General features: G+C 44.4%; 1 protein-coding gene across 1 annotated transcript in view; it reads left to right on the plus strand.

The window, feature by feature from the left end:
• Window positions 1–18,799, plus strand: part of BICDL1 (BICD family like cargo adaptor 1) — a 330,965-nt gene extending 312,166 nt beyond the window's left edge. Inside the window, exons 9-10 of the mRNA XM_069215035.1 lie at window positions 898–1,018; window positions 15,976–18,799. Coding sequence (XP_069071136.1) covers window positions 898–1,018; window positions 15,976–16,182 — 328 coding nt within the window. The 3' untranslated portion in view covers window positions 16,183–18,799. The remainder of the gene's footprint in view (window positions 1–897; window positions 1,019–15,975) is intronic.
• The last annotated feature ends 8,862 nt before the right edge of the window (window positions 18,800–27,661 follow it).

Genomic DNA, 27,661 nt, shown 5'->3' on the forward strand with positions numbered 1-27,661 from the left:
CATCCAGGACCTTTGGTAGGCAGATGGAGAAGGATGACTGGGAGATACCAGCCACTTGAGCAACTGTTGTCTGGAATGATCCAGACACCATCATGTGGAGGACAGCGAGGAGTTTTGTAATGGGTGGGATGTTATGGGGAGTTTGCAGCCTTGCCATGATGAATGGCACTATCAGGTGCAGCAGGCGTACAATGGCTCCCTCTGGATTTTTTCTAAGAGTGGTGGTGTGTGAGCCTCTTTTTAACACCTCGTTCTGACCAGATGTTAATTTTTGGCGCTAATCGGACCTTGCACCGCTTTTTGAGTCCGCGTCCTTTGCCTGCACCATTTTTGCATCGGGGAATAAATATAGCGACAGGGGGTTAGGGTCATGTTTAGGACTGGAACGCCTACCTTGCATCTCATTAACGCAAGGCAGTTTCGTGCATCCTAAACATGGCTCTAACTCCAATATGTTGACGCTAGAATTTGCATCTCTTCTTTTGCTTGATTTATGGGGTACTCTAAGCTTGAGAGCATTTATTATATCTGTAGTAGGAGAAAGATCTGATTAACTGTACTTGTGCTGTAATTTTGGCACTTCCAACTAGCAATTACTTCTGTATTCATATTTGTATGTATGTATGTGAAATTTATAAAGTGCATTCCGGCTCAAAAAGAGCATCGAAGCTCTCTAATCTCTAAATACCTGCCTTGCTAACTGTATTTCATTGGGTGACTCAAGAGTAAGTCTGAAAACGTCTGTTTTCAACCAACAATCTAGCTGGAGGCTCTGATGTTCTTTTCTAATCACCAACAGTAAGATTCCTCAGTGCTCATGAATTCAGTGGTGCAATAGTGGTACTTTGGTGAACCATGCCATTCTCCCCACTGACTGACTGCTTTATTACTTTTCAGGAAGAACGCGGTTGAAATGGAGCTGGCTAAGTGTAGGATCGACGTGATGTCACTGAACAGCCAGCTCCTGGACGCCATTCAGCAGAAACTTAACCTGTCACAGCAGCTTGAGGCATGGCAGGTAAGTCCAGAGCTAGATCATAAGGTAGTGGTGAACCACAGTGGGTGTTTTGGCTGCTTTATTACGGGTTGAGGAATTTCCCTTTTGAAGAGTCTCTCTATTGATTACCAGAATGAGAGTAGAAGTGGACCAGCCAGCAGGGCAATCAGGAGATTTCCCCAACAAGGTGATGTCTATGAAAGGCCAGTAGCATCCAGAGGACAAGCAACAGAACCTCCCACAGCTGAGATTTCTATTATATTTAAATGCTTTCAATGCTTATAAAGCCCTGCATCAGTTTTCCTACACAAGAACCCCAAGAATTCTCAGCAGTCCCCAGAATGTCTCCATGTTAGAGCTCAGAGACTTCCCAAACTTTACTCAGCTGCATCCTCAGTGTCCCTAAGCTAGTGCTCATCTACCACCCCATCTAATAACCCAGCAGCGTTTGGACCATGTTACATTCTAGCAGCCTCCTGAACCTTAGTCCATGTTACAGCGCAGCAGTTCCTTCAACATTATACTATGTTAGAGATTTGTAACCTCCAGAGCCTTGCCCTGTGTTAGACCCTAGTGTCCACATGAATGATTCACATCTTAAAGTCCTTATGAATGTTCCTTTGTTTGACTCTGCCAATGTCACCCCTTTATCCTGTGTTAGAGTCCAACCACCTCCTGAACTTGACCCCATGTTAGAGTTCAGTAACCTCTGGTGCGTCTTCCTGTATTGGAGCTCAGTATTCCCATTAATGATTTACATCTTATATAGAGATTAGTTTTGCTAGGTATGTTCCCAATGTTGTGCTCATCTCAGCACTGCACCCCATTTTAGAGCTAAGTCACATCCTGAGCTTCACTCCATGTTAGAACTCAGCAGTCACTTGAATGTTATCCTATGTTAGAACCCAGCAGCCTTCTGGACATTATCCCTTTCAGTGCTCAACAGCTGGGTGAACTTTGGCCCAAGTTAGTGTTTCGCAGCCTTCTAAATGTCCATGCTTAGGACTCAGCAGCTACATGAACATTACCCAGTGTTGGGATTCTACAACCTCCTGAATGTCCACATGTTCAGCATCAGCCTTCTTTTGAAATTACAGTCTATCCAAGCTTTAAAGCAATTGATTTCTCCATTGACTGTGTGGGAGTTTTCAAGGATTTGAGGGTGTTGGTTTTATCAGAACTCCTCCAAGATATTTCTTATACAACCTGTTTGACCTCATTGTTTGCTGTCTTTTTTCTCTTGCTCCAGTTTGCTTCCTCAGGGCTTTTCACTATTTGGCTCCTCTGGTTTCTGATCTAGTAGCCTTGCCCAGTTCCCGCACCGACAGTGCTAGTTGCAAGCCCCTCCTGCCTTTGAGGTGAGCTCCATCCTCCATCCTGCCTCATCAGCTTTCACTGCCATCTAGTACCACCATGGTTTGGTTGTGTGGGGGAAAAACTGTGTCATCCCTTCATGGCTTTGCTCCATCTACTTCACCAAGAACCTACTATTCAATAGAGGAGCATGACCCCCTTACTTCCACTGCCAATGAGGCTAACTCCATTCTTCAGTAGAGAAGCATGACTGTTTACGTCCACATTCACACAACCAGTGAGGCTAGATCCATCGGTCAGCTGATAGGCAGGGCCCTTTACCTCTACAGCCAATGATACTAATTGCATTCTTCAATAGAGGAACATGCCCCCTTAACTCGACAGCCAATAAGAATAAGTCCACATATCAGTTGAGGAGCATGCCATTCTGTTGTCACAGCAAATTAAGGTAACTCAGTTCTTCAGTGGAGAGGCAATGCCCCTAAACTTCAAAGCTAATGAGGCTAATACAATGCTACAATCGAGAAACATGACTGCCCCTCGCCTTCACAGCTAAGGAGACTAACTCCATTCTTCAGAAGAGATGCATGTGTCCTTACTTCCAAATCCAGAGACAGTGAGGCTAACTCCATTCTGAAGTAGAGCGGCATGGGCCCACCTTCCCTTCACAGACAATTAGTCTAAGAGCATGATTTATGAAAAGTTAGCTATATTTTGTAAGTTTGCACCGCTTTTGCATAAAAAAATGATGTAAAGGCAGCGCTAACTTTTCATAAATCAGGCCCTAAATCTGTGCTAAAAAGAGAAATCTGAACCCCACCTTTCCTTCATAGCTAATTAAACTGACCCCATTCCAAAATAGAGAGGCATGGCTTACAAGGTCAATGAGAGGCTAACTCCATCAGCATGCCCCCAACTTCCAGAGTCAATGAGGTTAACTCCATTCTTCAATTTAGAAGCCCTAATTACTTTATCTTCATAGTCAAAGACGTATACTCCATGCATTCTTCACTATAGAAGCATGGCCCCTTTCGTCTACATTGAGATATTGAGGCTAACTCCATCTTCAAAGAGAAGTCTGCCCCTTTACCTTCTACCTAATGAAGCTCCATCCATCCTTCAACAGGCAAGCATGCCACTTTTACCCCACAACCACTGACCTCTGATCTATCCAGCCAAGTGGCCTGGAGTTAAAAACAGAAAGGCACTATGCGTACCTGATGGTTTTGGTCTGACAATCGACTTTGGTTGAACCAGTTTCCACAGATAATTCAGCTTGAATGAGATTCACCAATGACACAACCAACCTGGTGAATTCCTACATGAGGAAACATTTGTTTTGCAGTCGGGTTTTCACTAGTTACACCCACTGAACTCTTCTGCCCTTATTCAAATGAGGTCACCCCACGTACACCCCCACCTTACCCAAACCTCCATTCATGTCTTTATTTTTAATAAGTGGGACTTCTCACCAGTGCCACCCCTTACTCTCCTGCTTTTATTTTTTGCTTTGAATCCCCCTGCAGTGCTGCTGAAACAGTTGTCCCTTTCCCACCTTGTTTTTACCCACCTGACCCCTACCACCCTTTCCCTTCCAGCCCTTTAGTAATACCTACCTTTATACATTCTCCTTTTGTGGCTGTCTTCTTTTTTCTCTCCTTGCCACTTCTTCCTTTTTTCCTTTTCAGGATTGTACACAAGGAAAAAATACTATCATGCCTTGTGGACATTTTCCTAGCCCCTCCAATTTTATCCTAAACCAATTATTCTTACGATTCCTTTGACTTTAGAAATTGGAAGAAGGTTTTTAGATATATTAGACCAGTGATTCAAACCCTTGAATTCAAAACTACTAATTTTAGTGGGAACTGATCTTACTCAGTTTTGGATTTTTTCTTCTTGCCAGGCTTGGTAACCCATTACCTACCAACTAAATGATCTCTTTTGGCCACAGCTCGGGAAACATTACCCCATTCTCCATCTGAGGAAGACACATGCCTCACGTACATGAACAGCCAGTGACCTGTTACCTCCACAGTGCAGTTTCCCCTTACCTCCATTATCCAGTGACCCCTTTCCCCATAGCCCAGTGATCCCCCCACACAGCTGAGTAAGCCTTACCTCTACAACCCAGTGACTACTTTCCTACATACACAGCCTAGCAACCCATTATAACCACAGATCAGTCAGCCCTTTCCCTGCACTACCACTAAACACTTACCTCTATTTTACAGTGAACTCTTTTCTACAAAACTGTTGACCCCTCTCTTCCACAACTCAGTGACTACTACTTCGTTTTCCACTGAAAGAAGTCTATCGGTGTTGCCTCCCTATTCCATTTACCCATTAGATGTACTGATAAGTGACCCATTACAGCCAAAGTCTGACGAGAATGGCCCTGATCTCCGGCGACTGATGCATGGTTTGTGCCCTTCTACCCACCCGTGCTTGTCCATTAAAGTTGCATTGTTCAGGGATGGTGGTGGCATGTCACCTGTTCCTCCATCAGCCATCACAATTACTGACCATCAGGATTGCATGTGTCCTGCCCCCCATCCAGTGCCCATGCATCATGATTGCATTGTCTAGGGGTGGCAAAAGCATGTATGTCCCCTGCTACTCCTAAGCCTCTCCTTGTCTCTTTGCACTAACTGTCCAGTATTATTATATGCTGTGGTAGTGGTAGACCCTTGCCCCTTGCCTGTGCCTTCCCCTATTCATCATGACTGCCTTGCACTGAGACAGTCAAAGCTTAACACCCTTCACTGCTCTGCCTGTGAACTTCCCGTGCTTCTGGACATCCATCATGTTTGCATTGTGAGATCATCAATGCTTCTCAACTCTCTCTGCCTCCTCATCCTGGACCTGTGTCTTCATGATTGGTTTGTCTAAAGACGGTAGAACCACACACCTCCCCTTTCTCAGCCTATGCGTATTCTTTTAGCCTCTGACTATCCCTCATGGTTGCATTCTGTGGAGATGTCACAAGCAGGGCCCCTGCCTACTTCTCCCCTTCCTATCCCTCCCATGCATGTGCATCATGGCTGCATTTTGTGGCGATGGGATGACACATGCATGTTCCAAGCCCCTCATTGCCATTGGTCAAAGTGCCTGCCATTCCAGAGGAAGTCAAGCATGTACTTCCTTCGCTGCTCATTAGCCATGATAACACTACTCGGTCAAAGTGTGTCTCTGTTCATTGCATGCATGTGCTTATTACCACGTTTACTATTCGTACACCTGTCCCGTCACACTCACACACAGAGACTATCATTTTAGTTGTTTCCAAAGTCGTTTACATCTGCCATTTTCATTCCAGTTATGCACTCCATTTGAAGCAATCAGCTTTTTTTGTTGTATCTTGGGTATGTATGTGCATGTGTGTGTACTGTTGGGAATTCGCAGGGTGATGAGCAAACTAAACTGTCACTGAAACATGTTGTGCTGCACCTGTAAAAAAAATGGTAAGTAAATCATTGCAGTTCTTTGTGTCATTTGAGCCATGCGAGCGTCTGAGCAAATCATCAGTAAATGACCCCTTCGATGTTAATATTTACTGACTCTATAGTACTTCGTGAAGTTGTTGTGTGTATTATCCGGGGCCCACATTTGCTACAGTTTTGTTCTAGTGCTAGACAAGACAGATTAGCACTGAACATGCCGGACCTGCCAATGGTAAACAAGGATACTTTATAGTTTGTGTTGCTTTGGGTCATGTGAGTGCCCGTGCAAACTTTGGTAAATGTGGGAGTGGATGAGCATATGCACAGTCCTTTCCACACAGATATATACTGGCAAAAATCACTCACTATAGAACGCCTGTACTATCAGTACTTGGGAGGTCCTAGCTCAATGTACGTTTCTTAATGGGGCAGGACCATGACTGAATTGCAGATTACTGAATCTACTCTAAGATGGCAAGATGAACAACATAATGATGGCTTGAAATGCTGCACAAAGCAATTGGCAGTGGTTGGACTTTTTGCAAGCATCCTCCCATCATCTTTTGTGTGTATGATGTACCAGAGCTGGTCATCTAACGCCTGATGAGCTAACAACCTTATGAGTGATACCTCTTCTTTCTGCCAGTCTCTGCTCCAGTATCTCCCATCTTGCTCCTCACAGGGTGTTTATTCAATTGTTTTGTAAAACGATTGTTTGTGACAAAAAGCCACTTCGTAGAATACATTGGAGTTACAGACTCCTAAACCTACAAAAGATATAGCAGAAAGTGTACTGCCTATTTTTGGTACAATTATCAAGCAAATTCTTATGCTCACGATAAGGCATGCGAGAAAAGGCCTACATTAAAACACACCCAGGACATAATGCCAAAATAAACCATTGTACATGGTTTCTCCAAGTGATTATTACAAGTAACACAGTGACACAGTGGAAACCTGTTTAACAGTTTGTGAAAACAGGTGCTAGGTTGTTCCATTAAATACCAGGTACTTTCTAGAACAGCCCAGATTTACAAACTTTTCATGCAATACAGGGAAGCATCCAGATTTGCTGTGCTGCATGGCAGAAGGGGGTAGACCCAGCACATAGATAGATCAACTAATAGCCTGCGGCTGCTGTCATCCCCTGCACTGGTCCTCAAGCAAGGCTGCCTTGTACATCAAAGTGTAGCAGCATGGTGCAGAGGGGAGTGTGTGCTGTAAAGCACAGGATTTCTACTCGAGGATGTGTATTGGAGGCATACCCTTCCAGTGCACATTTCTATGCATAGACAAAGTCATTAGGCTCCCATGCATCTGATGTGTGCTGTGCACTACAGCACACATGCAATATGTAATTTTATTTTGAGAAACACACTTCCCCTTGTGGTGTCTGCTTTCCGCTTTAAGTGGTCATAGTATTTGACACAGACTGCACTCTGGCTATCTTTTAGATATGGCTTTGTGTCAAAGTCTATAGGCATTTGCAGTGATCCATCCAAGTAATGTCCCATGGATGCAAGTCATTGCAAAGTGGTTTGGTGCTGTGAAACGTGCGCCTTGCCAGCACAAATCACCTTTTGCAGTGGATAATAAATAGAATGGGCTACTTTGCACCACACTAGCATGGAGCAGAGACTTGTTAAATCAAGACCAAACATGTCTTTGTTTGCCCCTGCATCAAGAAGGCGTCAGTAGTTTTTGACAAAGCCCTATCTGGCCATCTCAGTAGATTGGGCTTTGCATTAGGGCTTGTGGATGTTTGCTCAGATCTGCCCCAGGAAGCCCTATCGGTGCAAAGGGACTCAGTGTCCTGCAAAGCATTTTAGTGCTGTGAAAAGGGCACCTTTCATTCAGGATAATGATTAGCATGTAATGCTTTATTCCACTTAATACCACACCGGTGAAAAGTCTTAGTAACTCTAGGCCCACACTGGTACAATTTATGTCTTGAGGTGTGCAATGGACGAAAGTATTTTCAGTGATCCGTTAACAGTGGCATTACTATCAATTGTGCAGCCAGTGAAGTGTTACTGAGCCAACTGCATAAGATTACACAAAAAATAGCCACAACAAACCATCAGATTGCAGCAAATAGCTTAAAATGGTTGCACTCCTAGGCTTACAAGCTTTAGTAAATTTGTGCCAAAATTAATGGGTGTATGCATTGCAGCGCCCATGCTCCACCCATGGAATGCCTCTCAGACACAGGGTAACACAACACAGAGCAAGGGGCTGCATTGTGTTACCTTTTCTTTACCAAGCCTTGCAATGCAACGCAAGTCAGCCCTTGTGTAACTTAGTGAATGGCAACTAACATTTTGCTTTGTGGCTGTGCCACAAAAGTGGCGCAACCAAGACTCAAAGTGTTAGTAAATCGGGGCCTGGGTGTGCGCTGCGCACAGCAGCACATGATCAATGCATGGTTTCTTGGGATAAATCAACACATTCCACTTTGTTTGCACCAACTTCCATTAGGCGTTTTATTTACACAGTCTGGTTAGCCTACCTTGGGCGTTCAGGCTTTGCATCAAAATCTTTGATAGTCTGCAGTGATCTGCCGATAAGAAACACCATTTTGTATTGCGCTACCGCAGGCACAAATTAGAAGTATATCTCAGCTGAAGTATCCATTGCATTTATTAGGACACAATGATGGGCTGCCCCAAGCCAACCGGTAATACGAAAAACATTCCAGTTGGCAATTATTAACTTAATGCTATTTTTACTGCTTCCATTCTAACCCAAAGGATACACAAGTGAATGCGTGAGACTACCATTGTTAATAAAAGCAGAAAATTCGCTTTTTAAGAATGTCTCTTACAGGAACCTGAATTACAGGAAAGATTACAGTCAAGTGTACCGTGAAAACACTATGGGTGCAGGGTAATGCAACACTAAAGTAAGATTTATCAAGCCATGCAAGGCCACCTTCTGGAGTAATGCAACTCAGCACAAATTGTTGTATTGCGATACTCTGACCCAGGTATGTGTTCCATGGATGGAGCATGGGTGTTTCCATGCATCCACCCATGGATTTTGTTTTCATTCCCAGATTTACCATTACTGGTAGCCATAGGAATGCGTCAAAATCCTTTGCCTTCCCAGATGAGACGTAACCAGGAAAAATATCTTTATTTCTCCTTGTTTTTAAATCTTTCTATGTGTCCTGTTTTCTGCAACACACAAAGAAAGAGGAAAATGCCTCAGAGGATTGATTTTGTGCAGGAAGGTGACCCTTCCTGCACACAAAAAATCTTGTCTGCAACACAGGCACCCTTGCTGCATGGTGTTATGGTGCCTACCTTGACAGGAATGCAACATATAATGTTAAATACAGCACATTCCTGCCCTTTCCCTTCCATGCAGCATAGCATGGTGGCTTTCTGCGTTGCATGAAAATTTGATTAAAATGCCTCTTTTTACATAACGTAACATGCAGATCTACTATATATTATACACATCAAAGAGTAAACAGTGGTTGGTATAAGCACGTTCAAGAGAAAGAATTCTTAAGTCAAAATACATAGGGCCCGATTCTTTAAAAAAGCAAAACATTATCCTACTGTAGTCATATGCCTACATTCAGAGTACATTTCTAATCTTTTTTTTGGAATTCACAATTCATGTTCGGTGATTACAAAACATAAGCATATACTACAGGTGTTTGTTCATCTAAGTTCAACTTATGTATGCAAATACTTTTGGAAATTAAGCCCCCAGAGATAACACAGACAACGGTACCATATGCATTGAGAAGTGCACACATTTCCTGAGTACATTCAAATGGTAAGATCACAAGAGGAGCTCAGAAGGGGTTTTCGATTACCTGGTGGAACCTATAGGCTATTCTGTTGAGGTCTACAGTTCCCTCATATTTGGTAATGAAACATGAATAAATGTCAAACCGATAGTAGCCAGCTTCCAAAGAGAATACAATGTTATGGATATACATACTAAGAGAGTATACTCTTTTTATTTACAAGACACAGCCAACACGCATAGAAATAGAAAAAACAAGGATAAATAAAGATATTTCTCCACGTTGTGCCTCTCCTGGGGAGGTGTAGCTTTTTGGTGAATTCCCAGGTTTGATAAATCTGAAATTGTGTCAGAAACCATGGGAGTTGCAGGGAACACCCATGCAACGCACAGAGTAATGCAACACAGTAATTTATGCTGCATTACATAACTCCAGATTTTTGAAGCCATGCAAAGCGGCTTGGCATGGCTTAAAAAATATGACTTAAGGTTTGCGTCGCTCTTGCACCACGTTCCAGGTCTAAAATAGGGCCTACAATCTTTAAAAATCTGCCTCTGTGACTTCAACCACTATATGGTAGGATAGTCACAGTAGCTGAAGCTATGGTGGCCATCAGAATACAAAATTACTGTTAAAATAATGTGCGGCTCAAAAGCGAATAGAAAGGAGTCCACCCATTTTCTTAAAGTGTACTTGAGAAGAAAAGTTCTGTTTCTAAAAATGCCAGAGTATCCACTGTCGATGGGATCAAGGAAAGGGTGGGTTCCCTGATCAAAAATCACAACCTATGTTCTGACTGCACAAGCCTGGATCACAGAATAGTATGCCCCTCCATGGCAATCGGGCCCCTGTGTTACTGCATACTGTTTGGCTGCTGGGCAACATTTGAAAGTGACACCAGCCCAGGCCATTCCACCACCGACCTACCAATCACATATTGTCCTTGTTTGGAAGGCCAGGCAATCTTGGTTTTCGTTTCCTTCAGGGAAGGCGTCGGTCTTATCTCTGTGGGTGCAAAAGGGGACCCAATTTGATCAGTGATTGACTTCAGCATAGCGTAGTGTGGCATAGTGCGTGATAGAGAAGGTGCAGTTTTGATAGGTGAGTCTTGGTATGTTAACTGGGAGATAGAATGTTATGGGGAAAGTTAAAGCTTGCCGGGAAAGGCTGTGGGTCATTCACTGCTATTTTTGAATAAATCTATCACCTCTGTAAACTGCAGACTGTTGCCCATTCCTGGTAACAGGTAAGCAACTTACATATCAGACTTTTCTCCTCACTCCAGCTGCAAGAAAAATCTGTGTCTTGTAGCTGATTAGCAGCTTAGAGGACAGTAACCACCATCGACTACCAGAGACAGAACACTTGGGGGCAGATTTAACTAAGATCAGCATCACAGAATTAACTCAAACCATTGCAAAATGTTTATTTAGGATTGACTTTCCAGGACAAAACTTTATTTGCGCTGAAAAGTAGTTTTAAAGTAATGCAAAGCAGCACTAGGTTTGAGTCAAGGGGCGTATCATGGGTGGGATATGGGCGAAAACCTCCATGCATTACTTTGACCAACCTTTCAACGCAAATCCTGATTGTGTGCCAGTGCCAGGGAAGCGAGCAGGGTGCCACAGCCTAGTAGAAATGGTGCTTTCCTGCTTTCTCTCTCTCACGCAAGGCAGCGCAGGAACGTTCGTTGCTACACCACATAGTGTGACAACTTTGTAATTCTGCTTGTTTGTGGGTGGGGACTATGGAACTACCATTGTCTAGATCTCAGCTACAAAAAGCAATCAACGAAAACATATGGTACACTGCCATGCGAGTTTGGGATTAGAGTTGTTTGAGCAGGAAAGATACCAAGAGAGACAGATTACACAAAATTAAAGCAGGATGGCAGGTGCTGGACTTGTGTGGCCTCCACTCATTGAGCACGTTTACATTTCTTATTCTTCAGGATAGAGGGCATATGTTGGCCTCTCCTGCACTCAGTGAAGAGGCAGTTGTAGGTGTTCCACTGCTGCCAATATAAGGCACATGCTGGACCTACCTAACTGCTGCAAAGAAGCCACCTAGAGGCTTCAAGGTACAGGGCACAAGCAGGTCTCTCTCCTGCATCCAGATGGAGGGGTAATGTAGGTTTCCCAAGTTGCCGGACAAAAGGCAACTTCTTGCATTCCCTAGCTTCTGCACAGAATGCACTGCACATCTCTCCTGCTGTCAGACAAAGGGCACCATCTGGCCCCTTCTGTAGGTGGCGGATTAGGTACTTGCAGGCCTTGTATGCTGCCAGACAAATGGTACTTAAAGGCCTCCTTTCCTGCTAGGGAGTGAGGAAGAGAGTGCACTTGAAGATCTCTATTGGCTGCCATACACCAGCAACTGGCTGATGTCTTCTACACACTGGTTGACTGAAAGAGAGCACTTACTGGTGGGCAGAGGGCACGTGCAAGTATTTTCCTGCTGCCAGACAAGGAGTGCCTTTAATCCTCTGCAGTTGCAAGATGGAGAGCATTTTCCTTGACCTCTCTTTCTGACTTATAGAGCACATGTAGGCCACTCTTGCCTGCCACACAGAGGGTTGTAAGGCCTCTCCAGCTGACTTACAAAGGGCACTCGTAAGGATTGTCCTGGCTGCCTGACGGAGGACACTTGTAAGGTCTCTCCTGGCTATCAGACAGGGTGTACTTGCAGGCTTACCCACTTGGAGGACAGTGTGGTTCTACATTCAGCTCCCGCTACTAGAGCGATAACACTCACAGGTTTCTCTGATGGCATGCGGAGCACTCTTCCAGGTTTCCAGTGCTGATAGGGAGAAGGATCATAGGATCCTCGTTTGCGATAGTAAATCTGAACCCAAGAGTCTTTTCTCATATCCTAACTGTTCCTTATTAATTTGATGCACATGAATGAATTATAAGAGAACACCAGCCTGACTAGAAAAGCGGTTGCCCCTCTAAGAAAACATAAAAGGCCATATTTTTCAAAGTTTCATGCAGTGCATTGCAGCAAGACACCTTGCTGTGTTGCGCTGCGCTGCATGAAAGAGGAAGGGCAGGAATGAGTCTGATCTATCAAGACATGGTGTATTCCTGTCCTCTGCCTGCACTGGTGCACAATCAGCAGCCTAGCACCAACGTAGGCACCCTTGCGCTGTGGAATAAGGGTGCCTGTGTTACCTGCGCCATGGAATAAGGGTGCCTGTTGTATCCCTTCCTGCACAAAAACAATCCTTAGAGGAATATTCCTCTTTCTAAGTGTGCTGCAGCAAAAAGAAAACAAGAAGGATAAATAAAGATATTTCTCCCCGTTGCACCTTTGGGCATACAATTCTGACGCGTTCCCAGGTCTACCATTATTGGTAAATCATGGAATGCCTCAGAATACGTGGGTGGATGCCTTAGAACACCCATGGCCCTCCAATGTAATGCCTCCACCACGTAGAGTAACGCAGAGCAACCTGCGCTGCCTTGCGTTACTTTACATTTACTCAAGCTTTACCAAGCCACACAGGGCCATGCACAGGCTTGGTAAATCTCACCTAAGTTTTTTGTCACCCATAAGTTATCTTGCACGGTGGAAGGGTGAAAAGCACAGGTAATAACCAATAGAGGGCAATGGCAGCTAAATATCTTTAGATGCTGGCATGTGAAAAACTGCATAGAAGTAACCCCAATGAACAAGAAAAACCTCTACCTCTGAATGAGAATGATTGATTTGTCCTTAGGTGAGAGGGTTGGAAGGCAGAACAACATGTCACCTGTATATGCCTTGTTGCCACATGACGGAAAATTGATTGTATTTTTGGGTCACTTTTTATGTCAGTTCCCAGCATAGGAAAGATGGAAACAACGATGGATGTAGGCATTTTTTAACAAGAAAAAAATTGGGCATATCCCCATGTCCATGAGAATTAATTTTAATCGTAGAGTAGGAGCAAAAGACCATGTTAGAATTATACTGACTGCCTAGTTTTATTGCGCATGACCTTTCTAGATCTACAAGTTTTGTAATTAAACTCGATTTATTTTTCTAAATGTCTAAATGTCTTTGTATCAGCACTTTGCTTTTGGTGTACTATTTCATATATATATGTGGATTTTCTCCATCATTTTTTAAAAAAGAAAAACATTTTGGGGCAGATTTATTCTAAGGTTTTGCATCTGGGTTGCACCAGTTTTGTGGCAGAGGGCTGACACAAGATAATGCTATTTACTAAGCAATGTAAAGCCACCATGTGTGGCTTTCCGTAGTTTAGTAAATACAAAGTAATGCAAGGCAGCACATAAAGCTACCTTGCATGGAAGTTGTTCCAAGGGTGGCGCACAGGCATTCCCATACATCCACCCATGGATTTCGGTGCATTCCCAAGTTTACCGAGACCTGTAAACCAAGGAATGAGTCAAATGCTACGTCTTTCCCAGTGAGGCATAACAAGGAGAAACAACTTTATTTCTCTTCAGGTTTTAATTAAAGATTTGGGGCCATATTTATACTTTTCGACGCACAACTGCGCCAACGCAGTTGTGCGTCAAAAAATCTAACGCCATTCTGAAGCGCCATGCGGGCGCCGTATTTATTCAATGACGTTAGCCGGCGTTAGCTGGCGGAGCTGCCTGGTGTGCGTAAAAAAAAATGACTTACACCAGGCAGCGCCGGCGTAGGGGAATATGGAGCTTGGGCGTCAAAAAATGGGGCAAGTCAGGCTGAGGCAAAATTTTCGCCTCAACCCGATTTGCGCCATTTTTTTTTACTCCCAACCCCCATTGAAATGACTCCTGTCTTAGCAAAGACAGGAGTCATGCCCCCTTGCCCAGTGGCCATGCCCAGGGGACTTATGTCCCCTGGGCATGGTCATTGGGCATAGTGGCATGTAGGGGGGCACAAATCAGGCCCCCCTATGCCACAAAAAATAATAATAATAATACTTACCTGAACTTACCTTAAGTTCCCTGGGATGGGTCCCTCCATCCTTGGGCGTCCTCCTGGGGTGGGCAAGGGTGGCAGGGGGTGTCCCTGGGGGCATGGAAGGGCACCTCTGGGATTCTTCCGACCCCACAGGTCCCTTAACGCCTGCCCTGACCAGGCGCTAAAAAACGACGCAAAAGCGGCTGGACGTCATTTTTTTGGACCCGCCCACTCCCGGGCGTCATTTTTGCCCGGGAGTATAAATATGGCGCACATGCCTCGGAGTCATTTTTTAGAAGGGAACGTCTACCTTGCATATCATTAACGCAAAGTAGGTGTCCATGCTAAAAAATGCCGCAAACTCCATGAACTTTTGCGCTAGACGCGTCTAACGGCAGAGTATAAATATGGAGTTCGTTTTGCGTCGAATTTGCGTAAAAAAAAAACGACGCAAATCCGGCGCAAACAGAGTATAAATATGGCCCTTAGATCTGACATCAGGATATAAAACAATTCAAACCCAATTCAAAAAAGAACTAAAAAATGTAAAAAGTTTTCCACACATTTATTCATTCATCGGATAATTTAACAAATCCATAGCAGCCTTTGCAGTTTTTACTCAATACCTTTTCAATAATGGGTTTAAGAATATTCATTGCAGTATCCTTAAAAGTGGGCAAACAAAAATAGCTCAATCTATATATCTGAATGACAAAGGTTACAAATTCTATTTTTCCTAGGAACACTCCACCAGGCATCCGTATTAACCTTTACCAGCAAACAATTCATCCTAAAGAGCAACATACACCTTTGCACCCTGCGCTCCAAATTCCAGTTTAAATCTCCTCTTTCTACTTGTGCTACATTCTGTAGCACACATACTAAGAGGAAAACGCCTTAGAGGATTGTTTTTGTAATGGAAAGTACACCTTTGAGCACCAACTCAGGCAGAGCGCAAGAATGTGAAATATTTTTATAGATATGGAGCATTCCTACCCTCTTATGCAGGGCAGCAAAGTGTCTTGCTGCCTTGGGTTGCATTACATGAAATAATGATACATATGTCCTGAAAATTACCCCCTTTCACGTTAGGGTGGCAAGGCATTTGCAAAGTAGAACCTTCCCCTTTGTGAATGCAAACAATAGCTTGTTGGGGAGCAGGCAGTGGTCCTGGACCACTGCTAACTATAAAGCAAACTTTTTTTTTTTTAAAGTAAAGTTTTATTTTTAAACACAGCACTGTTTCTTTTAAGGAAAACACAACATTAGAAAATGTTTACAGGATACCATTTACATGATGGCTGCCAGTCAAAATGAGTAGCAATTTACGACCCAGTGCATTAATACTAAACAAAGGAATAGCTCAACAGGATTTTGTTATGGGCTTACAACCTCTGTTCAAGAGGCTTCTTTCTCAAACATGAGGCTTGGAACTCCATATCAGGTCTCAACTAAACTGATCCATGCATCGACCAATCATACAGTCAATATAGTTGCGGTGTTCAGTTTCACTAGCCTAATTCCTCATTCTTGGCATTCTTTCCTTTGTCTCACAGGATGATATGCACAGGGTCATCAACCAGCAGCTGATGGACAAACATCAGGATGAATGGAATCAAACTGCCTACTCGTTCTCAAGCAGCCATCGCGCCAACGGGAGCAAAGGCAGCAGAGTCGTCTGCAGGACCCACCCCGAGCAGCAGGGGGATGAGCCCACCGGGGCAGAGGGGAAACGCCGCTTCACTTTTTTCAAGAAGAATTAGATTTTGATACAAGAAAATATTTATCATTAGGTTGGACTGTGTTCCTCTTCAAGAGACATGACCCCAAAGAAATTGCACTTTGTCCCTTTTTTCCAGGAGAAATGCAACTGAAATGGTGACCACCTGCAAATGCGAATGTGCCAATTTGGAATGTTTTGCATAGATTGCTGTTTACACAAGTTGAAGCTGTGTTATTGAGGAGTGCCTGAATGTTATTCCTTACCCTTGAGGTTTAACCTACTTCACGGGGTGTCTGGTCAGTTATTGGGTGGCACAGTCAACTCCATTTAGTTAACTGAGTCTTAAAAGACAGCCTTACAGATGCATGTGAAAGGATAGGTTGTGTAGGGATATGCAATATTGTGAATGCAAAGTAAAATCACATAGCAGGTGCAGAAAGTCATGAGTTACCATGTCCAGTAGGTATATTAACGAGTACAGAAAGAGATTTATTAGGAGCCCAAGCAGCCAGGAAAGCAATACTGTGCATCTAATGATGTGTGTTCATAGCAATGCAGCATGCCCCTAAGAGGGACAAGCCAGAAAAAATGTAGGACAACTTGCAGGAGGGCCGTGGAGATTCAGAAGGCTGATAAAAAGCAGAAATTCCTCAGCATTGCAGGAAGTCGACGAGGAGTAGAAAGCCTAAGCAGAAAGCCAATAGAGAATAAAAAAGCCAATAGAAAAGCAGAAATCTTGTGGATAAGCAGGAGGTCCTCATATGGGAGGCCTACAAAGGAACTCAAAGCCTATAGGGCGAAGGGCCAAAGAGATTCAGACAAGTCAATAGTGCAACAAAAGGACCATAGAGAAGCAGAAAGACCATGGAGAAATAGGGGCCACCAGAGAAAAGAAAAGCTAATAGAATTAGAAACTTATTAGAGAAACAAAATGGCAACAGAGAAGCAAAAAGTTAATAGAACAACAGAAAGGCAACAAAACATTATACAGTGACATAGTCAGTAGATAAAAAAAGTCTATATAGCAGCAGGAGATCCTTAAGGGACCAGTCATCCCATGAAGAAGTAAAATGCCCATGGATTGGCAGGTGTTCCATGGAAAAGCAGACATCAAATAGCAATAGTCAACAGAGAAGAAGCCCATAGTAAGAGATGCCAAAGACATATAGGAAGTTAGACAGTCCATAGAGAATCAGGAATCCTGTAAAGAAGCAGAAAGCCCATAGTAACACGAAGGCTCACAGAGAACAGGAGGCCCATATAGAAGGAAGATTCTCATGGATCTGTAGGATACCTAGAGTTAAGGCGGAGGCCCATAAATCAACAGGATGCCCATAGAGAAGTTGAAGACCTACAGAGAAATGGAGTGGGGAAGCTCCTAAAAAAATAGAGGGAATATGGGGAAGCAAATTAATAGGCAGCGAAGCAGAAGAGCCATAGAGACAAACAAGATCAATGAAGAAATTATCCATACCAATGCAAGAGCAGAGAGAAGAAAGGTCTCCACAGTGAGGAGGAAAGCTTATACAGAATTACAAGGCCATTCTACAAGCATAGGGAACAGAGATGAAGGCTCATGTGAAGTACATTGGCCATAAATAACCAGAAGATCCATACCATGGTTGGAGAACCATAGAAAATCAGTGGGTCTAAGATGAAGCGAAAGGCCCATGACCAAGATATAGACAAATAAGAAGACGGCCAAAAGTGAAGCAGGCTGCTCATAGAGAACTAGAAGCCACACAGAGGAATAGGAGCAGAATCAGATAGGGGGGTAAAGCCCATATACAACAGAAAGGCCATACAGAGGCAAAATGCCCACATGGAAGCAGAAAGAAGTTCTATAGAGAATTAGAAAATGCCACAGAGAAGAAATGCCACACAGAGTAATAAGGGCCACAGAGAAGATTAAAGTCGATAGAGAAACAAAGGACCTAGACATAATCCAGGGATTTCCTGAAGAAGAAAATGACTAGTTGTAGCATGGACAGATCAAATGGAAGTACAGCTTAAATTGGAAGGACAACCATTTCAGCACATGCAGAACAGCATAAAAATATCTTGTAAGTGCAGAGATGGATGTATGGTTTGCCTTTTCTACCGTGCTTGGTTTCAGACATCCCTCTATGTGAGGCATCACACATCCCATACAACAGCAGAGCTAGCCTTGTGTACTAGCGACAAGAGCTTGCATTACAGGGATAGATGATATCCATACTTGAAGGATCAAACTAGGTCGTGTGAACTTCCAGGTCACTGTTCTCAAAGCCCAAAATTCACATTTAACGTTAAGCCATGGCCAGCACTTGTGATGTAAGGGTTGTGAGGAGTGCTGCTACACAGAACCTGGGGTTTCTGTGCCACCCAAAGTCCATAGAGGAGCTTCCTGAACCGGTCTTCCTTTAAGAGCACACAGCGGGCACTAGTACGCGATGGTCTCACCGTAAAGAATGTCTACACGGATCCTCCATGTATAGCCATCGTGCTGACACTTTTGTATGTAGATGTTACACTGTAAATGACTGTATGTTTTTATAATATATACATATTCTATATGGAGAGACAGAAGCATATTTTTCGTAAAAACCACAGTTCCAAGGCATTTTTTGTAAATAGTTTTCTTTTAGGAATAAAATAATTATTTCTATGAAACACAATTTGTTTAATGCCTACCAAGTTCTTCCATCCTTTACTTCCTTCCACAATGACAATATAACTCTGCATAGGTTTTGGGGTCCTCACAACACCGCCACTGGATCAGTCACAATTACTGGATCAGTCACAATTACTGGGTTATTCCACTACTGAGACACAAAAAGTGTGACGGTTTTGGTGGTGTACTCAACATCAAGTGAACACAATCATGACCCATTTGTACCATTGCTAAGCCTTGCTATGATGAGATCTCAACTACTATCCCCGTCTCACAAGATCACAACAGTGATTGCACCAATTATGTCTTCCAGAATTAATGCAGCTAATGGTTACTAACCTTTAGCTTGCATTCCAGCAAACACAGCATACATTTACTCAAAAGCCAGAATGGAGAAGCAGATTAATGACTGATGAAGAGGGTTAACCCCAAGTCAAAGTCCATCTATGAATGCAGTGATGTATTTATTAATGGTTTTGATAACAAGAGCCTGGCACACAGCTAGATGTTTCAGGCCAGACCTAAAACGTTTAATGCTCACAAAGCAAAATACTGTGCATACAATTACAAATATGTACAAATTTGCAGTTGACAAACAATTTACAACCTCTCCTAAGAGTGTCTAACAAGGGTTATAGCAGTGCTAATCTTCTACCCACAGGGTTTTCAAGGGGGCAACCTCACCAAAACCCTGGACTAATTCATTCATTTATAAGAGTCCATTAAACATAATACCTGTCCACAGGCTTTAACACAGTGTATTAACAATCTACTCTCAAAGGCATGTTGACTTTAACATATGCTTTTAACAATAAATGATTCAGGGCTACTGACTTTATCATATTTCATACTAAAAGGATAAGACCTATGGCTTTTTTGCCATAACTTTTCCCCATTAATTAATTAGGTCTACGGCCTTTGCTATTGATAGGTCATCATACATAACTCAGGCTTTCTGCACTGAGCATAAGTCAACCATGAGGAATGCAGTCATAAAATTACAAGCATATACCTAATATACAACATTATAGCCACAAAAACAATCTGCAACCCCACCTAAGAGGGCCTAGCTAGTTTAATAGCAGTGCAAAATGTCAACCTCTGGTGTTTGTCGAGGGGATAAGCAAAATCAAGATCCTTGCGTAATGCAGTAATCTGTGAGATTTCATGTAATGAAATAATTATCTTTATTTCAGTAAAGTAACTATTCGTTCTTAAGGGTTAGTGCCTTTAGTATGGATTTTCTCAATGAATAATTGTGGTATATTACCCTTGTCTTAACTTTTTGTAATAAACAGATCATAATCACGGCACCTTACATATATTTTCCTAATTAACATGTCAGGCTGCCATGTTCATTAGTTTGTCACCATAACCTGCTCGGGCCTCTTGTATTGAGCTTAAGTTTTCCCACAAGAAAAATGTAAAATTCAAGCACTCTGTTTTGTGGAAGCATACACTTTCTAAACAATAAAAAGCTTTCAAAGAAGATCAAAATCTGGGCAGAGCCTAAGCCCCTCTCTTAGGGCTGCTTTTTAAACCACTAAATTCTAGTAATCATATGTTATTGTAACAGCAGCACTGTCAAAAAGACCTAAAATTGAAGAACAGACATTGCATATTCTATTTATTTTATAAATATCAGGGTAGACTCAAGACTGAGATGTTATAAAGGAAAGGAAATAAGAAACCTAGGTGAAATGTATAAAAACAGAAGTGTAGATATAGGAAGCTGGCCTGGTGTGTGGTGGACACCTATGGTGTTATCACCTTATACCAGGTCCAGGTATCCCCTACCAGTGTCTAGGAAGCCAGGCTCTCTAGAGGTAGCTGTGGATGAGTAGCCAAGGCTTATCTAGGAGACATGCAAAGCTCATGCAGTACTACTGTAGTCACACAGCACTATCACACATGAAAGAACCACACAGTGTTACAAAAATAAAGGTACTTTATTATGGTAACACAAATACTAGAATACTAATAGGCAATCCACCCCCCCCAAAATGTAGGTAAGTAAACAGACTAATTATATACACAATAGCAATCAGTAAGGAGCATAAAAGTAACAAGCATTGGCAAAAGTAATAGAAAATAGTATTGGCCCTAGGGGAGGGCCAAACCTTATACTAAGTAAGTGGAATGTGAGATACAATCCCTCACCCAAGGATGTGGAATCGTTAGAAGGGAGCTGGAGGAACTAGGAACCCCAAGAGGTGAGTACCAGAGTGATCCCCAGTGACCAGGAGGTACCTAGTTTTTCCCCCAAACTAACAGGAAGGCTTAGGAAAAGGATTGTGCAAGACCCAGACCAGACTGGAAGAGGTGGATTCTGGCAGAGGAGGACCTGCAAAGGAAGGGGACCGAGTCCAGTTAATGATGGAGTGTCAGTACGTGGCCGGAGCCACTATCCACCGTTCCGTGGATGCAGGACCAGGACCGCGGGGGAAGAAGACCAACTGTGCAGCGCAGGAGATGAAGAGGAGTCCTTGAAGTGATGCAGATGGTGTCCCACGTTGGCTGTTAGGGTGCAGTGGGTCAGTGGTGCCGGAGAACCATCAACCAGCCTTGGCAAATGCAAAAGAAGAAAAAGATGACTTGCAAGGCTGAAGAAAACCAGCAAGGTCCAGGGGACTCGACCCAGGGAGGGGAGTCTGTGGTGATCCTCAGAAGTCAGGCAAGCCAACAGAAGCAGTCACAGCCCCCACAGGCAACCCACTGGCAGTAGACACAGCAAGTCGCAGTGAGGCCCAGTCAGCACACCTGGAGAGGAGTCACACGTTGCTGGAGCAGCAGAGAAGAGACTGTGCTTGGCAGGATGGAATGCTGGGTACCGGGCCTATACGGAGCCTAAAGATCCCTTGGAGCAGGAGCAAAGAAGCCTTGGTAGCTGTAAGAGTCGAGGTTCACAGGGGTACTGTCCTGCAAAGAGAGGCAAGGGCTTACAGTCTCACAAGTTAGGCAGCTGGCAGAGAGGAGCAAGGGGAACACACCAGACTACCACCTGTGATGCAGGATCCACGCAGTTCTGAAGGAGAGCAGATTCACGCAGCAGGATGTCGAAGCAGTTGGTGCCTGCAGATGCAGGGGAGTGACTCCCTCACTCCAAGGGAGATTTCTTCTTACTTCATGGTGCAGGCTGGAGTCTCAGTGACCTCAGAGGATTCACAGCTGCTGGAAGGAGCCGGAGAAACAATGTTGCAAAGAGGAGTCATCACTGGAGTTGCAGATTGTTGGTTCCTGAAGAGTTCAATTGCAGTTCCAGTGGCCAGAAGATTAAGTAAATGATGCAGAGGAGTCCTGGTGGAATCTTGCAGGTCGAACCTGAGAACCCATCTAAAAGGGAGATTTGTCACCTAGCAGGTGACCACCTATCAGGAGAGGGCTGTGACATCACCTGCCTTACCTGGCCACTCAGATGCTCCCAGAGGTCTCTGCACATCTTGGTTTCAAGATGGCAGAACCAAGTGGCCACCTGGAGGAGCTCTGGGCACCACCCCTGGGGTGGTGATCGACAAGGGAGTGGTCACTCCATTTTCCTTTGTCCACTTTCATGCCAGAGCACAGACTGGTGGTCCCTTGACTGGTGCAAACCAGTTTAGGCAAGGAAGACCCAAATGTGCCCTTCAAAGCATACCAGTGGCTTGGGGAGGCCACTCATCCCAAGCCTTTTAACACGTGTTTCCAAGGGAGAGGGTGTTACCTCCCTCTCCCACATGAAATCATTTGTTCTGCCTTCTCCTGCCCAAGCTGGTCAAGCAGCAGGATGGCAGCAGCGGGGGCTGCCTGGAAAACCCCAGAAGACTGGTAGGAGCAATACTGGGGGTCATCTAAGGAGCCCCCAAAGTGCATGGAATCATACAACCAATGCTGGCAACAGTATTGGGGTATGAGTCTGACATATTTGATAACAAACATGCCCAGGTTCGGAGTTACCATTATGTAGCTAGACACAGGTAGTCCAGTACACGGGTAAAATGGCTTCCCTGCATTTACGTAGTCCAGTGCAATGGAACTGGAGTTCGTAGGGGCACCTCTGCCCTCACACACAGATACCTGAACCCTGCCCTCTGGGCTAGGAGGGCATACCATGGAGGTCTGTAGACACATTTTGGCCACAATGGGCAGCACAATACATGCTGCAGCCCATGAGGAACCCCTGGTGCCCCAATGTCCTGGATACCTAAGTACCATATACTAGGGGCTTATATGGGGCACCAGTATGCCACCTGTGGGGTGTGCAAAGTCCTAAGTAACCAAATTTAGGGGGTGAGAGCACAATCACTGAGGTGCTGAATAGCAGGATGCCATTGAAAACAGTGCAAGCATACTGATAGCAGGCAAAAAGTGGGGGGTAACCATGCCAAAAAGAGAGTACTTTCAGACAGTATACTTATCAAAATTCCACACATCGCAATGCAGGATGGCACCTTGCTGCACTGCTGAAAGGGAGAGGGCAGGAATGCACTGTGTTTAACATTGTACGCACATTCCTGCCTGCACTGGCACACAATGTGCTGCCTAGCACCAATGCAGGTACCCTTGCTCTGCCAGCGCAAGCCTCTGAACCATATCTATGAGACCACACTGTCACTTTGTGTGGCTTTTTATGGCCATTTATGGACTATGGTGCCTGATACCAGGCAGTGTGATTGACCACCAGTGGAGGGGGTGATGCCATACCTTCATAGATATGGCTTTGGCTGTGTTTGTCCCTTGAGCAATGCAGAACAGCAACTTTGGTTGCTGCAGTGCATGATTATTTCATAATTGAACCCTGTCAAGCCTTACACAAACAGAATGAGACATAAAGGGGCAGATTAATTAAAAAGTAGCACACTGATACCCATTTTTTTGGATATTAATATATGGCGGTCACCAGTAGGTAGTTATAGTTAGGACCTAGTTTCCATTAAAAAAGTATTTTTTGACTTGACTATGGCCCTCATTACAGCCACCCGCCAAGATCGGACTGCCGAGTTTCCTAGTTTCCGCCTTCCGGCCCAGTGGGGATCTCGGCCGCAACACAGGAGCTGGCTCCAAATGAAGCTGGCGGTGTTGCGGCCGTGCGACGGGTGCAGTTGCACCGGTCACGCTTTTCACTGTCTGCTTAGCAGACAGTGAAAAGCTGCACAGGGCCCTGTCAGGGGGCCCCTGCACTGACCATGCCAGTGGCATGGGCAGTGCAGGTGCCCCGCGACTCCCCGTACCGCCAGCCTTTTCCTGGCGATTCAAACCGCCAGGAAGAGGCTGGCGGTAGGGGGACTCGTAATCCCCTGGGCAGCGCTGCAAGCAGCACTGCCCTGGCGGATTACAACCACGGTCGTAATGCCCTGGGACGCACCGCCAGCCTGTTGGCGGTGCTTACTCCAGAACAGCCCTGGCAGTCTTGGACTGCCAGGGTTGTAATGAGGGCCAATGCCTTCAGCACCGTTTAAAGAATCTTCACAGAATTTTCCAAAGAAGTGTACCTTAGAATTTTGTTGTGCATTGGAAATTTCAAGGTTATCTGTCAAGCAGGGGCTTAGAAAAAAAGGGGAGTCAAAAAATTGCATTTTCCATTTTAACTCCTATGGGAATTTTATTGACACAATTACAGCCCTAACAGCTGGATGGAATTTCACCAAATTTGGCAGAAAGGTAGCTCTTGGTTCAGAAAGAGTGCTTATTGTTATTTGGTGTAAATCTGTTCAGTAGTTTTTGAAATATTGAAAAACAAAAAAACTGTATATCTGGAGGTGCGAAGGCTTTGGGAATACTCCCTATCTCGTGCATATCTGATTGGCTGCCAACACTTCAAACAGGAAGTGTCGGCAGCATTCTGAGACTTTGCTTTAGCTGAGTCTCAAAAACAAATATTATAAAAAAAAAAAAAAAGGGGGCAGGGTACTGTTATCCTAAACCCCTAGCCTTGGTGCAGGGGACCCCCAGAAATCCCCAAGACTTAAAAGTATTTTTTTAATTCACAGTAAAAATGGCTGCAAATCTGCAAATTTCACCATGATTTAAAAAAAACTAAAAGTGGGGTGGGCCAGGCACCAGTGGCATAGAAAAAAGTAGGAGTGGGCACACGGGGCACCCCTCCAAGGGCTTATGAAAGCCCCAGATAATGCCACCTCCCTGTGGGCATTGCTTATTTTGTTTGCAGGGGGTGCCTGCACTGCACCCCTGCGCCCGGGGCAAAAGTTGATAAAATAATATGGACGCCTATGTGTTCCCTCACAGCCCCAGGGACAGCCACCGCCCCGGGGCACTGGCAATTATGAACACAAGGAGGCCTGCTGGCCCCACCCGCATCCCAGGGACTGCCACCTCCCTGGGACAAAACTTCTCACATGAATATGGGGGGCACACACCCCTCCTGCAGTCCTGGGGAATGCCAGGGCAATTCATACAGTTTATTGGGGGGGTGGGACAGCCACCACCCCAGGGCTAAAATAAATGTATGTAGAGGGTCAGTCGCTGACTCCCAGGCCCAGGGACCACCACCTCCCTGGGGCGAATTAAATAATGGAGCCATGGATGGCCCTGGGGGCCGCCACTACCCAGGGCCGGCTCCTGCTACCTCCCAAGGTGCCCACCCTTGGGAGGTAGCTGACAGCTCCCACCAAGCAAAATCAAACTTAACTCTGCTTTCTGCAAGCGGGAGTTGTGAAACACCTCCTTCTTGCAGAAATCGGAGTTTTCATCTGTTTCCCTGTACACAGATTAAAACATTGCTCCTGCAAGCAGGGAGCTGCTATTTAAAGCAGCTCCCTGCTTGCGGTACCAATGGCGACTCCTGCAAGAGTCTGATCCGGATAGGGCCAGGGGGGCCTTCAGGCTCCCCGTGGTCTTCTCCTAGCAGCAAGCATCTTGCTTGTGCACCGCTTTGAAGTTATTTAATGGAGAGACCATTGGAAAACAATAGCCTCTTCATAGAAAGACTTCAAAGTTGCATACAAGAAAGATGTTTGGTGCGAATGTCATAAGTATGTTTCGATGCACAGTACACCATAGTCACTTGGTGCCTACTGGTAAAGCTCTTGGACTGCCACTTAGTAGGTTAAAGGTTAAAATTTTATTATCTCATGGCAGTGTGTCTGTTTATTTACTAGTGCTTTGACGGTTAAACATTCCTAGTAATGGAATATTTACGTCTTTTTGCCGTCAGAATCTTTGGGTTGAATGTTGCATCTAATATCTGGAATCTGCATAGCAAAGAGTCACCTGTAGCATAGAGGTTGAAGTCTCAGGCCCTCACCCTGAAGGTTTAGGGTTCCAATCTAGGTGTCTCAGTAGTCACATTCCTGCTTTAATTACTATCCAAATTCTAATGTTTAAGGTATATGCTGAAATGTGATTGCTCTTTTTTTACTTGAACATAATTCATCAAAGTCTAGAAAAACTCTCCCCCTTCTCAGTGTCTCTCTGTCAAAGTCTTCCTCTAAATGTCTCTATCTCAATTTCTCACTTTCTCTCTAGCTCTCTTCCATACCATAATGGGATGGAAGAGAGAGTGAGAGAGACTGGTATTGCAATGGTCTCTAAATACAATGACCTCAAAGTGTCACACTAGCAAAATGTTTGGTTTGAATGTTATAGTTATGTTTTGATGCACAATACACCAGAATCACTTGTGGCCTACTGATAAAGCTCTTGGACTGACGCTCAGTAGGTTGAGGGTTCACATTTTCCTATCTCTTGTTGGTGTGTCTGTTTATTCACTTACTAGTGTTTTGAATGTTAAGCATTCCTTGTCATGGAACCTTGTAGTCTTTTTCCCAGCAAAATATTTGGGGTTGTGGCCAACCACCTATAACCACCCAACCCCAGGGCAGTCCCTGCAGCCAACCCCTGCCCGCACCGCCAAAGGTGTGTTTGGCACGGGGTTGGTATTTATAGGCCCTGCAGCAAACTCCCGCAGTGCACAGCCGAAGACACTTTGGGACGGTGGTTGAAGTAACATTTAGTAATTAAAATTACTTTACGTTAAAAAAAAACATAGAAATTCATAGGGACGTTATAGTTAGGCTCACATTTTAAATGTACAAAACCATAGACATTTAAGTGTTATAGTTAGAATTATCTCGAGTAACTTTAACTTGTGCCTTAAGGTAACTATAACTTGTGCCTTCGCCATGCACAGCTAATTACCCAACAACTTACAGCACTCATGACATCTTTGATAACATCATTGATAATATCAATGTAATATTTGCAGTAAACGTTTTAACAAAAAACGGTTGTAGGAAAATGCCCTTTCTGGCATGGTTAACCCCCTACTTTTTGCCTGATATTGATGCTAACTTGACTGAAAGTGTGCTGGGATCCTGCTAACCAGGCCCCAGCACCTTTGTTCTTTCCCTAAACATGTACTATTGCTTTCACAATTGGCACACAGTAAAGCCCCTTGTAAAAGGTACTCATGGTACCAAGGGCCCTGTAGCCAGGGAAAGTCCCCAAGGGCTGCAGCATGTATTATGCCACCCTGGCGGACCCCTCACCAAGCACATGCACACTGCCATTGCAGCTTGAGTGTGCAGGTGGGGTGAAAAAGGCAAATTCGACGTGGCACCCCTCTCAGGGTGCCATGCCCACAAACCATTGCCTGTGGCATAGGTAAGTCACCCCTCTATCAGGCCTCACAGCCTTATGGCAGGGTGACTATACCACAGGGGAGGGCATAGTTGCAGGAGCAATGTGCCCCTACAGCATCTAAGTCCATTCTTAGACATTGTAAGTGCAGGGTGACCATATGTGGGCTGGGAGTTTGTCATTATGAACTCCACAGCTCCATAATGGCTTCAGTGAAGTCGGGAAAGTTTGGTATCAAACTTCTCAGCACAATAAACCCACACTGATGCCTGTGTTGGATTTATTGAAAAGT

The sequence above is a fragment of the Pleurodeles waltl genome, chromosome 11 (genome assembly GCF_031143425.1).
Source record: "Pleurodeles waltl isolate 20211129_DDA chromosome 11, aPleWal1.hap1.20221129, whole genome shotgun sequence".
In the NCBI taxonomy this organism is placed as follows: Eukaryota; Metazoa; Chordata; class Amphibia; order Caudata; family Salamandridae; genus Pleurodeles; species Pleurodeles waltl.